Source organism: Odocoileus virginianus, chromosome 9 (assembly GCF_023699985.2).
Source record: "Odocoileus virginianus isolate 20LAN1187 ecotype Illinois chromosome 9, Ovbor_1.2, whole genome shotgun sequence".
In the NCBI taxonomy this organism is placed as follows: domain Eukaryota; kingdom Metazoa; phylum Chordata; class Mammalia; order Artiodactyla; family Cervidae; genus Odocoileus; species Odocoileus virginianus.
In genome coordinates, this window is record NC_069682.1 from 67,406,259 (window position 1) to 67,421,377 (window position 15,119).

The following is a 15,119-nucleotide window of genomic DNA, read 5'->3' on the forward strand; positions in this document are numbered from 1 at the left end:
GGTTGAACTTCAGCTGGTTTGGGAGCCTGAGCGAGTGGGTGACAGGTCGCTCCTGCCTGGGAAGGTTGTTCGGCCAGTCAGGATTGGGTTGTGGGTCAGAGGGACCATGCAGAGAGCCTGGAAGGCAGAGCTGGGTACGGGGCCGGAGCCCAGGACTTGAGCGGGACCTTGTTTTGTTCAGGTGAGTGACTCCACCGTGAGCAGGACATCTGCCTGCCAACGTGTTTGTCTGCCAAAATGGGAAACTAGTTACCTAGCTAATTTCCTTCCTAACTCCCATCCTGACTTCCTTTCCTTTTTGACACCCCCCTCCCTAACTCCTTTCCTTCATTTTTTGCTTCCTATCACTTCCCTCCCTTCCTTCTTCTTTTCTTTCCTTCCTTCCCTCTCAGCTAATTCTCTACCTGTGTTGCCTAATTTTCTTCCTTCCTAACGAATCCATTTCATCCTTGCTTCCTTCCCACTAACTTCATTCCTTCCTTTTTTAATTAAAAAAAATGGTAAATGTTTGTTTAATTTCTTGGCAGTGCCACGCAGCGTGTGGGAACTTAGTTCCCCAACCAGAGCTTGAGCCTGCACCCCCTGCATAGGAAGTGCAGAGTCTTAACCACTAGATCACCAGGGAAGTCCCCCTTTCTTCCTTTTCTAAATTCCTAACTTCTCCCTGAAATTCCAGACTATGGGCTTTGGTGTCAGACTGGCTGGTTTCAAATCCAGTTATATCGTTAAGTACCTAGATGTCTGAGTGACATCACTTCACCTCTCTGTGCCTGTTTCCTCCTTTTTAAAACAAGAATGATGATAGTTCTTAACCCATGGCACTGCGGAAACAAAATAAGACCGAAGTGATACGTAATGTCACTGGTGTGTCATTGCTAGGCGCTGGGCGGCTTGTAAATGGATAAACAGCAATAGAGTGAAGACTAGCAACAGAAGTGGGCACAAGGAAGGAAGGGGTCATGGGATTGGGGGTGGTCTGGTGAAGCTCATGGGAAAGGCTGGTGAGGACAGATGCAAAGGGTTAGCGGAGCATCTGGTTGAGAGGGTGTTCCAAAGAGAGGGACCTGTGTGACCACCCCCGCCCCCCGCATTCCCACTGCATCCAACAGGTCCAGAAGACGCGGGCAGGAACATGGAGTGATGGGGCAGAAGGCTGCACATCTAGGCTGGGGCAAGTTAGAGGAAGGAACAGGCTTGAGGGCTCTCAGGAACTTGGACCACCTCCCAAGAGTTTGCGGAGTCTCTGTAAGTCTAAAGAACTGGGAGAAAATGCTGATGCTCATTCAACCTCTAGCCAGAAAATCAGAAGGCAGTGGTGCAGGAGAGAAAGACGCTGAGAACTACTCAGGTGTGGGCGTCACAGTCAAGGTGATGGGAGAGTGTGGTGGTGGGCAATGAGCCTGTCAAAGTTCCCACCAGGACTTAGCACCCAAGTAGTAAATGAACAGCACCACCTTGAGAATTTTTACGCAATGGTACAAAGATAAAAAGATAACTAAGGTAACCCAACCCCACTGTCACCTTGGGTCATGTCCCTCCAGCCATTTTTTGGTGGTTATGTGCATTATGTCTTTATTTTCTTAACAAAGTCACCTACCATTGGTCACCTACCATTTGGAAACCTGCTTTTTTTGCCTTGACATTGTATTACATATATGTTCCCATTTCCGTTTACATAGGCCAATATGTCATTTTTTAACTGGGTGATTTTCCAAATTGTAGATGTACTCTAATTTATCTTTTCAATTCATTCCTCGATTCATTAGTCACATATGTACTGTGCTCCAACCCTATCCCAGGCTCTGATCTGGATGATAGAGATTCAGGGTGAATAAGAGAAGCCTTTGCTCTTGCAGAGCCAATGTTCAAGTTCAAGACAAAAAATAAACAAAGCGTTGTAAGATAAGGTGTCAGAAAGTGATGTAAAGTAAAGTTGTAAAGTAAAGTATTGTTGTTGTAAAGTAAAATATAAAGCAAAAAAATGTGGATGGGGAACGGGTGGGACTGGTATTGCAGAGTGTTCAACCATCCTGGTTTGCCCAGGATTGCACTGGTTGAAACACTGAAAATCTCACATCCCGGGAAACCCCTAACCAGGACAATTGGTCGTGGAAAGGGCCTCTCTGGGAGGTGACGTTTGAGCAGAGACCTCTGTGATGTGAGTGGAAGGCGATCACGCAGATGTCTGGGGGAAGAGTATTCTAAGCACACTGAAATGTAAGGGCAAGGGGCAGGAGGTCAGAGGGTGCTCTGTGGGTTTGAGGGACAGCAAAGAAGCCAGGCTGGAGCGTAGTGAAAGGGAGAGCCTGGAGACCAAGGAGGAAAGGGAGACAGGAGCCAGGTCACGTGGAATCTCGTAGACTGTGGTAAAGACTGGATTTTAATCCTAAATTTGGTGGCAAGTACACTGGAGTTTTTGAGCAACAAAGTCACATGATCTGACCTCCAGTTATAAAGAGTCACTCTGGTTTTTGGTGAAGAAAGATTGTAGAGGGTCAAGTAAGAAATAGGAACACATTGGGAAAGTGAGTGCAATAATCCATGCAAGTGATGATGGTGGCTCAGGGCCAGGTGGTTGCAGCTGTAGAGTCTGGATAGATTTAGTTTCATTTATTTATTTATCTAGCATATAATTGCTTTACAGTGTTGTGTTAGTTTCTGCTGTATGATGAAGTGAGTCAGGTATATGCGTACATATATCCCTTTCCTCTTGGACCTCCCTCCTACCTACCCCCATCCCACCCACCTGAGTCATCACAGAGCAGCAAGCTGAGCTTCCTGTGCTTTTTATAGCACGTTTCCCCTAGTTTTCTGTTTTACACATAGTAGTGTATATATGTCAATCCCAGTCTTCCAATTCATCTCACCCTCCCCTTCTCCCACTGTGTCCACATGTCCATTCTCTACATCTGTGTCTGTATTCCTGCCCTGCAAATAAGCTCATCTGTACCATTTTTCTAGATCCCACATATATGTGGGATTTTGAAGATAAAGTCTAAGGTGATTTTATGGTGTAGTGGTGGAAGCAGGGTGAAGGTGCAAAGTTTCTAGGATCAATTTATAGTTGCTGGTTAGAACTTTTGAGTAAGTGGTAGTACCATTACGGAGATAGATGTCAATGGAGGAGCAGGCTGGGGAGAGTGGAAAGAATGAAAGTCAGGACTTTCGTTTTGGACATGTTAAGAGTGAGGTGCCTCTAGACCTCTAACTGGTGAAGTGTCAGAGAATCCAGAGTCAGGAGTGTATCAGAGCTAGAGAGATGAGTTTGGGAATTATGGGGTTTAGTCGACACTTAAAACCGTTAAACTGGTTGCTATCAACTGGGAAACAAGTATAGAGAAAGGCCGGGCCAGTGTTTCTGGGGAAAAAAGAGGGAATCCAGTAGAAAAGATGGAGAAAAAGCAATTGGCAAAGTAGGAGGAAAACCAGCAGATCCTAACGCCAAGTGGGAAAAGGGGGTCATATCCTCAGAGACACAGAATGACATGAGAACAAAGAATTCATCACTGGCTCTGGCACATGGAGGTTACTGGTCTATTCTTTTGGGAGCATGTTGGGATAACAGCCTCTTTGGAATGGCTCCAAGAGAGGAAAGGAAGAAGGAGTAGGAACTGAGTCCAGACAACTATTTCAAGGAGTTTAACTGAAAAGAGAACATAGAAAATGGGACAGTCTCTCAAGATGTAAATCCCAGAGAGGAAACAATTACGGTCAGCGAGTATTCTAACGTGCCCTATGCTTGGACCTTGAGGTTACTATTATTTTCATTATTGATTTCCTGTTCTAAGCAGTGCTCCTAAATGAAGGCTTCATCAGGGTCTTGTCATTGAAAAGAATGACCTTGTTCCGGGCGTTATGTTTTGTCAACATAATATCCTACCCATCTGTGTGTTGGCTCAACATTTCCATTTTCTTAAAAAACGAAAGGCTCTGATTCTGTTCAGTTGAGTTTTCCTTAGATGACTCCCCCCACCTACATCAAAGCCCACAGAGGACCCCCCCCCCAAGGCCACTGGGCTCAGGTCCCTTTCTGACGAGCCCCCTTGGCCCCAGCTCCACAGATCCCCCCTCTGTGGTGAATTACAGAGGTCTGAGTGTGGCATGTGGCAGCCACACAGAAAGTTCCCGAAGAGCAGGGGCCGTGTCAGTCCCTGTCAACCCCTTCATTCCCCAGAACACCCCGTATAACCTCCTGGAGAGAGGAAGATACCCTGTGAGTACCTGATTATTGCACTAAGCCGTCATGTGCTAGGTTGCCGCAGGGACCCTGCTTCCTGGTGATACCAACCAGGGTTCTTGACCTTCACAATGAATAGAAATTGACCAGAGACCAGGCAAGAAATTCAGGCAGGATTTTCTGGGGTCCCTGTTGCAGCAGGGTGAGCGAGAACAAACAAAATATCCTTTTGCTTGCTCATTCCTTAAGTAGGGGACAAGCTTGTTCCTTACATGGGTGAGAGTAGGGGTGTGTCCAGGGCTTTCTTGGTAGCTCAGCTGGTAAAGAATACGCCTGCAATGCAGGAGACCCCGATTCGATTCCTGGGTTGGCCAGATCCCCTGAAGAAGGGACAGACTACCCACTGCAGTATTCTTGGACTTTCCTTGTGACCCAGCTAGCTGGTAAAGAATCCGCCTGCAATGCAGGAGACCTGGATTCAATCCCTGGGTTGGGAAGATCCCCTGGAGGAGGGCATGGCAACCCACTCCAGTATTCTTGCCTGGAGAATCCCCATGGACAGAGGAGCCTGGTGGGCTACAGTCCATGGAGTCACAAAGAATCAGATGTGATGGGGCAAGTAAGCACAGCACAGGGGTGTGTCCAGGGGTAGGGGGAGGAAGGGTAACTTTAAATATCTTGCCCCCACCCTTAAGTGGTATTGAGTGAAGGAGGCATGCACAGTACCCTGCTTTTGCTCCAGGCTCCTCAAAAGTGGCAATTGGTTTTTTTGGTCTCTTTGTATCCTTTGGGTTCAGAAGTTTGCCCCATCTGCCCACGCATGCAGTTATTTTTAGCCCCACACAGTTTCTTTGTATTTTGTTGCTAGAGGAGAGGTGTGTCCAGGTGCAAGCATTGCAGCACTGCAGCAAAGAGTGCTAGGTCCCAGTCCTGCTCTGGAGACAATGGTCAGAACCTGGAGGGCCATCGGGAAGGACCCCAAAGTCCAAGTGTTCAGCAAAGACCGAGGCCAGGCTGATTGAACCAGACACCCAGGCCCTGAAACACCGGCAGGTTCTCGGGAGCCAAAGTGCTCCCAGGTCTCTGAACTTCATCTTCAGCCCCAGATGGTCTGCAGCGGGCCTGGGTAGGCCCCGGGGAACATGTCTCCTCCCAGACAGGTTCCCTACACACACACACACACACACACACACACACACAGATTTACGGATAAACACCGATATGAACACAGACCCACAAAGACCACTGTCACACACGTGTATTCATAGACACACACACATGCACACATGTTAACATGTATGAGGTACACACTGCCGGATCCACACACTATACTACACAGAGACTCACTGAGGCACATCGACACACAGGCCAGTCACTGATGTACGACAAAATCACACAAACATGGTCACACTGATGCACAAATACCTTGACACACAGGGACACACTGATACACCAGATAGACAGACAGACACACATCTCTGCACCAAACACCTGCACACACACCCCCACCCCACACTCACGTGCATTCCAACAAGCCCCAGCATCGCTCCGGCTCTCCCGCAGCTGTCGCTCACGCCCTTCTACCCACACCCCCCAGGGGGAGGCGATGTCCCCGAGGGAACAGAGGACTTCGGTCCCTTCTTAAGCTCTGCTGGCTCCCGCGTGACATCAACAGCTCCCTCGCCGCGGCCGGGAGTTCCGAGCTGGGGGCCGGGGCCGGGCCGGCGCCAGGCACAGACACTTCGGCCCTTGTTGGGAGAACAGAGAGGGCTTCTTGTCCACTGTCCACCCTCCAGCTCCCACTGCGGCTTCTCCCAGCGGCCTCTCCGCAGGCTGTGCAGGTACGTGGGGCCAGGGAGGCAAGGGTCTGGCAGAGGGGCTGCCAGGGCCGGGCCAGGAGGGATGTGGGCTGCAGGAGTGTGGACTCAGGGCACTGGCTGAAGCCAGGCTACGCTCCGTATTTGGGCAGCTCTGCGGCTCACCTTCTCAGGGCTCTGTGGGGCTGGGCCTCCTGGAGTAGCCTGGACAGGGAAAATTCCCTCGCTTCCCCTGTGGTCACTTTCTCAGCTCCCGAGAAGACCAGGGGGTGGTTGCTCTAGGGGCCCCCTTGTAAAAATGGGTGGTCTCCATGGCAGCCCAGGCCCCACCACAGGCCAAAGCTGTGGTCTCAGGAGGCACAGTACCCTGCAGTCCCTGAGAGCAATCTGAGTTCCTGGACTTGATCTTCCAGTCTAGGGTGGGGCTGTGGGGTCCTGGGCTTGCCGAGCCAGGGCCTGGACATATAAGCATCTTCCACCATGCAGGCTAGGGGGCAGGGAAGACATATGCTCCTGGCTGCACAGACCGCGGTTCACACTCTCCACTGTTTATCTCAAACAGACACAGCCAGGGGCTTCCCAGCCAGTGTTAGTGGTAAAGAACCTGCCTGCCAGTGCAGGAGATGTGAGAGATGCAAGTTCGATCCCCGGGTCAGGAAGATCCCCTGGAGGAGGGCATGGCAACCCACTCCAGTATTCTTGCCTGGAGAGTTCCATTGACAGAAGAGCCTGGAGGGCTACAGTCCATGGGGTCACAAAGAGCCGGACACAACTGAAGTGTCTTAGCTCGTTTGCTCTTGGGTCTGTTCGTGATTCTGGTCCAAGGTCCCCAGGGCAGCTGCCCCTCCAGGGACATTAGGCGGAAGTCCTTGTGGCAGAGATATAATAGTCAACACAGCACCCAGCCCAGGGCTGTCTCTAGGGATCCAGGGTGGCAACATGCCTGTATGGGATCCAAGGGAGCCCAGCCTACCCCTCACAAGCTGTGGGACCCTAGGCAAGTCCCTTTCGAGGCTTCAGGCTCCCCGCCTCTGAAATGGGAGGAAGAGTCCAGACTTTATGCCCTGCAAGAGTCCTTCCAGCCTTGGCCTTCCCAGACATCAGAGCTGCCCTGGCCACCCCCAGTGCTTGAAAAGACTCAGCCTGGGAAGGGCCACCCCTGACCATTCTCCCTCCTTCTCTCCTGAGATGTCTGACTGGAGAAGCTGGGCCCAGAGGACATCATTTCTTGTCCCAGGCAGGGGTTGTTAGCCTAGGGCAGGTGCAGGGCGTCAGGCAGGGGACGACAGAGCAGCGGTGCCTAACACCCTAGACAGGCGACACTGATTCCCCAGCGGCACCTCCCTCATCCTGCTCCTCCTTGCGTCCCCAGAGCGTACCTGATCATTGCTACAGCATGGACTCGAGCCCAGCTGGCACCCCCAGTCCACAGGTAGGTGGGTCTTGGTTCCCCCACCCACCACTGGGGGGCGGTCCCTTCCTCCCAAGGTCAAGGAAACCCAGGGAGGTCCTCATCAGCCAGGTGGACGGTCCCAGGATTGGGGCGCCCACCGGGATCACTGTGAGCTCATGGAATTGGGCCATTTGCAGGGTAAAGAGAAAAGACACTTGAGCAAGGTCTTCAAGAAGTAAGTGAGGTGGAAAAATTATGGGATTGGCTTCGAGGTCACCTGTATTCTCATGCTGGTGGGGCTGCCTATAAGTCCTCTGACAGCTCTTCTCTGGGTCTCAGTTTCCTCATCCTCACATTTGGTATAACAGCCTCCCAAGGCTATCATGAGAAGCAGGTGAGATGTGGATGGTTGGGTGGGTTGGTAGATGGAGGGAAAGAAGGAAGGGAGACAGGGATGCAGGAAAGAAGGCAGGCAGGCTAGTAGAGATGTTGGAAAAGGGAGCAGGGCTTGGGCCAGCGGGGAGGGAGGAGGCCAATGAGTCGGGAACCTCTGATCTTCATCGCCTCTTTCTTTAAATGTCTTTAGCTCCCGAGGGCCAACGGGAATATCAACCTGGGGCCTTCTGCCAACCCAAAGTGAGTTCCAGTCTCTCAACCGCTTTCTTCCCTGGCTCCCCTCACCTTGGGAATAGAACCCAAATTCTCTGATTCAGCATCAAGACCCTCTACCATCTGAGCCCAGGACCGGCCCCCAGTTTTATCTCCCACTCATTCCCCAGCCTCTTCTCATGCTGAGCCCTGTGGCTGGAATATCCCCCCAAAGCCTGCATTATTAGCAGCCCCCCACCCTCCAGGCCCTTCTCTGTCTTTGGAGACCAGCCTTCTGTGGTTGTGTTTGGTTTTCTCTCCTTCTTGTCTGTTGTTTACTCCATTGTGAGATCCCCAGAGGCAGGGGCCAGTCTGAGAAGACCCTCTTGGATGGAAAAACATGGCCTTCTCCAGCTTCAAAGAGAAGCCCTGATTTGAACTAATGTACCGGTTTCCCAAGCTGGCAAATGCTGACCTGTGTTCCTTCCTCTTGCCCCAGTGCCCGGCCCACGGACTTTGACTTCCTCAAAGTCATTGGCAAAGGAAACTATGGGAAGGTGAGTGACCTATGAGCATGGGAGACCTGGGTTTCCCCCCTTTCCAGCCCCTTCCATCCCTTACTGTCACTCACGTGTGCAAAGTGGGAGCTTACAACCTGGGCAAAAATCATGGGCGCGGGGCTGGAACTGGAGGTCTGCACCACCACTGAGAAACCCAAAGCTCAGAGGAGTAGTCACCTGTGGGTTCTGCATTTGTCCTCCTGCTCAGGTCCTACTGGCCAAGCACAAGTCCGACGGGATGTTCTACGCAGTGAAGGTGCTGCAGAAAAAGTCCATCTTAAAGAAGAAAGAGGTACCAGGGCTTGGGCTCAGGCATCTCCTCTCCTGCTTCTTGACCCCCAGCCTCAGGTGGCTTCTAATGATGGGTCCAACTCTGGGCATAGAGGCAGTCCAGTGCAGGGGGGCTGGGTGTTCTGCTGGCCCTTCTCCAGGAAGGCAGGCTAACCGCCTCACCTGGAGGGCCTGCAGGTGACCCTGTCCCGGCCCTCTGCTTTCCCCTAAAGACCCAGGGCTCCATGGCGAACCAGTCTTCTGCCCTGTCAACTGCCAGCCTCCTTACCTGTGCAATGTGGGGGTCACACTTCAGGCTCGCCAAAGGCCCTTCAGGCCACAGCCATCCAGGGATTCTAGATGCTTCCACTGACTCGAGTCTCTTTAATGCCAACTCTATAAGAAGGACAGAGCAGGCCCCGAGGAAGGACTGAATGTCAAGTCAGAGGACTCAGGAGAGGGAACTGATGTTAAAAAGGAGCTCACGGGGCAGATCTTGCTGAAGGAGGTGGCCTTGAAGATAGGCTTTTGGTGATCTGAAAAGAGGACGTCTAGGCAGGGGAACAGGATCAGAGGCCTGGATATGCGTAGTGCCTGCCTTCTTTTCTCTGAGAGCTTGTCCTTGGAACTCATCTATTCAGTCATCTCGCAGCTTTGTTGAGGCTTCCCTGGTGGCTCAGATGGTAAAGAATTTGCCTGCAATGCAGGAGCCTGGGTTCAATCCCAGGGTTGGGAAGATCCCCTGGAGAAGGGAATGGCAACCCACTCCTGTATTCTCGCCTGGAGAATTCCATGGACAGAGGCGTCTGAGGGGGCTACAGTCCATAGGGTCAACGAAAGAGTCAGACATGATTGAGCGACTAACACTTTCACTGGGGTGGGGGAGGCAGGGAATTTGGACCCAGGGCTGGAGCTGCACCCAGCTGCACTGGTGGGGGATGAGGTGGACCGCGCAGAGCCCTGAATGCCAGGCAAGGCCCCTGGGCTTGGCTCTGAGGGCAGTGAGGAGCCACGGAGGGTATTTGAGCAGTGTGGCTACGTGGGTGGTAATGCGACCCGTGTGTGTGTGCGCGTGTACATGTGTGTGTGCATGTGTGTGTGCATGTGTGCGTGCGTGTGTGTGCGTGACTCCGCAGCAGAGCCACATCATGGCCGAGCGCAGCGTGCTCCTGAAGAACGTGCGCCACCCCTTCCTCGTGGGCCTGCGCTACTCCTTCCAGACCCCCGAGAAGCTCTACTTCGTGCTGGACTATGTCAACGGGGGAGAGGTGGGTGACCTGGAGCTCTCCATGCCATGTGCCCACGGGGCACCAGCTTCTGGAATGACCTCCCCTCATCCTTATCCCCGACCCATTTTGCAGCTGAAAAGACTGAGGCTCAGGGAGGTAACTCACTGGCTCAAGGCTACCCTGCATGCGACTGGCAGAGCCAGGATTTGAAGACAGGTCTGTCTGACTCCCAGCCATTTTCATTTCCTGACTCCCACGCAAAGCTGCCCAGAATCCCTTCAGTGAACCTGGGAAAGGTCAAAGTTAGAGGAGCTCTGTGTTCAGTAGTTCTAATTTTACCCATTTTATACCATAGACCACAGCATGGGAGTGAGCAGTCCCTGTGGTTGTGATCTGGGGCCACCTGGTGACCCAGAAGCACAGCTGGGGAAAGCTGGGCTCCCTCCTCTGTCTCTCTGAGCAAGATGGCCCTTCTCAGTGACCCCAGATTTAACCTGTGTGACCTCATGCTCCGTAGCCTGATGCCAAGAGGGAAGTTTTGTGTCCTCCATCCTTAAATTCCCTGGTGGAGGTGACGGACTTTTCTTTGCCAGTAAAATAGATGGAAGCAATTGGCCCAGGGCCAGATCTAACCTGGACTCAGTTTGACCAACATAATCACTTTATCACGTGGGTTAGAGGAAAAGCACATGTCTGACCCACCCAGGTTCAAATCATGGCTCTGCCAGTTATAGTCCGTGACCTTGGGCAAGTCACCTGGCTGCTCTGATACTTCCAGTTTCCTTTTCCGTGAAACTGGCCTCCTACTTGAAACCTGGAAGGTAGTCAGGAGGATAAAAGAAAAGTAGAGATGTATTAGGGTGTGACTGGCACCTGGCACACAGTAGGGGCTCCATTCTTGTTGATTCACCTTTGCGGCTGACACTTCGCCAGCTCTGTAGGGCGGGGGCCGGCATGCCCTTCCTTGTATGAGGGCATTGGAGCCTAGAGAAGGGGTGACTTGCCCAGCTGCCTCCCACCCTGCATCTGAGGAGCAGGAGCCCCCCAGGAACCCGCTCACACGGCTCCTCCCCCTCCAGCTCTTCTTCCACCTGCAGCGGGAGCGCCGGTTCCTAGAGCCCCGGGCCCGGTTCTACGCTGCCGAGGTGGCCAGCGCCATTGGCTACCTGCACTCCCTCAACATCATTTACAGGTGAGGCCTGCCTGTGGCGCAGAGCCAGGCCTGGCCCTTCCGCCCCAACAGCCAGGGGGGGTGTGTGGATCCCTAGATCCCAATGAAATCCCAGTGAACTTGGTCCTCTGTCTGAGGAGGAGGGGCGGCGTGGCTTTGACATCACAGCACCCTTTTCTTTCAATGTCTGCAGGGACCTGAAACCAGAAAACATTCTCTTGGACTGCCAGGTTAGTGTGTGTGTGTGTGTGTGTGTGTGTGTGTGTGTGCACATAGTTGCACATGTATGCTGTGTGCCCAAGAACATGTGTATGTGCATGCATTGTGCATGTGTGCCTATGACTGTGTACACGCATGTAAATGTTTGTTGTGTGCACATGGATGTATATGTACTTGTGTCTGCACGTGTGTATATGAGGCCTGTGGTGGGGCAGGGGTTGTGTTACACAGAGGCTGGAGGATTTTGTAGTGCTTCCATGTCTTAGACTGAGTTCCTTGGAAATAGACTCTGAAACGGAGTATGGGGTGCCGAAGGTTATTGGGGAACACATTTAAGGGGTGACGGGCAGGTTTGAGCAGAGGAAGAACCACACCGGCACTCTGGTTGCAAGTGAGACCTCAGCTGATCTTTCAGGGGTGGGGTGCACCCAAGCTGGGATGGTTCTCTAGGACTCTTCCAAAGTGAGGCAAGGATGCGGGCATCTGTGCCACTGTACTGGCCAGTCATCAGATGGGGATTGCCCCTTGAGAGGGGCATGACTTTGGGTGAAGGCAATGGTCCGGCATAGGGGGTGGGCAGGACAGCTCCTAAACAGGGGATCTGGGAAGAGCCCGGCAGTATCACTCACATCACGACCTCCACCAGCCACCCTCTCGCCCAGCCACAAAGTGTGCTCACCCTCTCGGACCCCGTCCTCCGATAAGGGGGCTGCTGCCACCAGGTCCCTCCAGCAAGGACATTCTGGAACTGCTGGGTGTGGACGTGAGTCTGTGATGAGCTGGGGGCCGACAGCGCGAGGCCATCTCCCCACCCCTGTGCTGTGCTTGGCGTCCAGGTTAGAAGCACAGAGTGAGTGGAGCCTCCAGCTCGGGCTTGTGCCGGGGACACAGAGCCCACGGCCATGACCCGCAGGTGGCATCTGTGCTTTAGGGTTAGACCTGGCCATCCCTTTGGCTCAGATCCCCCTCCCACCCTGCCCTCCCTCCTCTACAGGGACACGTGGTGCTGACAGACTTTGGCCTCTGCAAGGAGGGTGTAGAGCCCGAGGAGACCACATCCACGTTTTGTGGGACCCCCGAGGTAAGCTAAACCTCCTGGGAGGGGTGAGGCAGGAAGTGGGTGAGGCCATGGCTCCTGACTAGAGCCACCAGATTATAGCAGAGGGGCTCACTCCCTCCACCCGCGCTTCCCCTGAGCTGACTGCACCCAGAGCCTTGGTTTCCTCGTCTGTGTCGTGGGTGGACCAGCTCCGGGGGCTTCTGGGACCTGGCTTTGAGCCTCTGCAGCAGTGCTATCCAACAGAAACAGAAACAGAAATGCAAATCATATATGCAATTTTTAAATTTCCAGCAATCCACACTCAAAAAGATGAAATCAATTTTAATAATACATTTTATTTAACCCAACATATGCAAAATAGTGGATTTCCCGGGGGGCTCAGTGGTAAAGAATCCACCTGCCAATGCAGGAGATGCAGGTTCGAACCCTGGGTTGGGAAGATCCCCTGGAGGAGGAAATGGAAACCCACTCCAGTATTCTTACCTGGGATATCCCATGGACAGAGGACCCTGGTGGGCTGCAGTCCATGGGATAGAAAGAGTCAGACACAATATTGTAGAGCAATTGTCCTCCAATAATAGTATTTTGTTCTGTACTTCTCAATATTGTACAGTTGTAATCTTTGATAATTAAAAAAGAAAAACCCAGCATGTGGGACATCCCCAGTGGTCCAGTGGCTAAGACTCTGGGCTCCCAATACAGTGGGCGTGGGTTCGACCCCTGGTTAGGGAACTAGATCCCTTAGGGAACTGAGAGCCAATGCAGCCAAAAAAAAAAAAAGTCAGAGATGACTTGGCGACTAAACAACAGCAATACAAAATAGTATCATGTCAATATACAGTCAATATAAAATTGTTGAAATACTTTGTTTTATTTTTTCTAACTAAGTCTTTGATCCTGTGTGCATTTTACACTTCCTGTCCCTCTCAGCTTAGCTCAGCCACATTTCAACTGTTTGGTGGTCACACGTAGCTAGTGGTTACTGTGTTAGATAACACTGCCCTGCAGGGTGAGGTCCATGTGCAATAGGAGGCCCTGGCCTGACCTGACAGTTAAGATCAAACGTGAAGATACCGATCTCCCTCCTTCTTCCAGCCACGAAGAGCCTGGAGGGTTAAAATTTGTGAATCTCAGCAATCATTCATACATGTCTCTTTGTCCTGCCAAGGCCTCCCTGCAACTTTGGGGTTAAAAACCTTTCCTTAAACTTCTACCAGTGTTGAACCTTGGACCTTGAACCCAAAGGGGTTTCCAGCTGCTTGGACTGATGTCTGGGGCGGGGGTGGAGGTCTGAGGCTGCAGGGCTGAAGAGTCCTCTCAAGCTGGCATGGCCCAAGACTTTAGCTTTTGTTTTTTTCCATGTGCTTGAGTATCTGGGTCTCAGATTTCAGCTGAGCCTCCTCTGTTTGGTTTTAGGAGAGCCAGTGGACAGATAACCTCTCTAACCAGGAGTAGTTTTCTGCGTTTGGGTCTGGAAAGGTGTTCACTGGACAGAGCTAGCCTCCCAAAGCCCTGCCAGCCCAACCATCCCTTCTCTGGCTACTGCCAGGAACAGATGGACCATGTAGGAGACATGTGGCTCTAACAGGTCATCTCTTGCATGACTCAGGCACTGCCAGGGTGCCGGGGAGCACAGACAAGAGATATCACCGTTGCTCAGTCATTCACAGTTGTTCAAGGGCCAACACATACATTAGCTTGTGTCTTTTTTATGTGTGTGTGGCTACGCTGGCTCTTTGTTGCAGCATATGGGCTTTGTCTAGTTGCAGTGAGGGGGCTTCTCTTGCTGCAGTGTGCAGGCTCAGATGCCCTGCAACATGTAGGATCTTAGTTCCCCCACCAGGGATCGAACCCGCGTCCTCTGCATTGGAATGAGAACTCTTAGCCACGGGACCACCAAGAAAGTTCCTCATCTGTGTCCTTAACACAGTCCCTAGGGAGAGATTCTGCAGTTCCATTATGTGGGATCAGTTCAGTTCAGTTCAGTTCAGTTGCTCAGTTGTGTCCGACTCTTTGTGACCCCATGAACCGCAGCACACCAGGCCTCCCTGTCCGTCACCAACTCCCGGAGTCTACCCAAACCCGTGTCCATCAAGTTGGTGATGCCATCCAACCATCTCATCCTCTGTCATCCCTTTCTCCTCCTGCCCTCAATCTTTCCCAGCATCAGGGTCTTTTCCAATGAGTCAGCTCTTTTCATCAGGTGGCCAAAGTATTGGAGTTTCAGCTTCAGCATCAGTCCTTCCAATGAACACCCAGGACTGATCTCCTTTAGGATGGACTGGTTGGATCTCCTTGCAGTCCAGGGGACTCTCAAGAGTCTTCTCCAAACCACAGTTCAAAAGCATCAATTCTTTGGCACTCAGCCTTCTTTATAGTCCAACTCTCACATCCATACACGACCACTGGAAAAACCATAGCCTTGACCAGATGGACCTTTGTTGACAAAGTAATGTCTCTGCTTTTCAATATGCTGTCTAGTTTGGTCATAATTTTCCTTCCAAGGAGCAAGCATCTTTTAATTTCATGGCTGCAATCACCATCTGCAGTGATCTTGGAACCAAGAAAAATAAAATCAGCCACTGTGTCCACTGTTTCCCCATCTATTTGCCATGAAGTGATGGGACCAGATGCC

The 15,119-nt window shown here is 51.9% G+C and overlaps 1 protein-coding gene across 5 annotated transcripts in view; it reads left to right on the plus strand.

Annotated features, from left to right (window-relative positions):
* The window catches only part of SGK2 (serum/glucocorticoid regulated kinase 2), a 28,710-nt gene continuing 13,591 nt past the window's right edge, over nt 1–15,119 (plus strand). Inside the window, exons 1-10 of one of the 5 annotated variants that reach the window (XM_020911437.2) lie at nt 1–181; nt 5,775–6,018; nt 7,367–7,426; nt 7,974–8,023; nt 8,475–8,532; nt 8,744–8,827; nt 9,942–10,073; nt 11,114–11,226; nt 11,399–11,435; nt 12,419–12,505. In XM_020911437.2, the coding sequence (XP_020767096.1) occupies nt 7,391–7,426; nt 7,974–8,023; nt 8,475–8,532; nt 8,744–8,827; nt 9,942–10,073; nt 11,114–11,226; nt 11,399–11,435; nt 12,419–12,505 (597 nt within the window). In that variant the 5' untranslated portion in view covers nt 1–181; nt 5,775–6,018; nt 7,367–7,390. Of the gene's footprint in view, nt 182–5,774; nt 6,019–7,366; nt 7,427–7,973; nt 8,024–8,474; nt 8,533–8,743; nt 8,828–9,941; nt 10,074–11,113; nt 11,227–11,398; nt 11,436–12,418; nt 12,506–15,119 lie in introns of those variants that run through there. The other 4 variants (XM_070472657.1, XM_070472659.1, XM_070472658.1 and 1 more) reach the window with 4 other exon arrangements.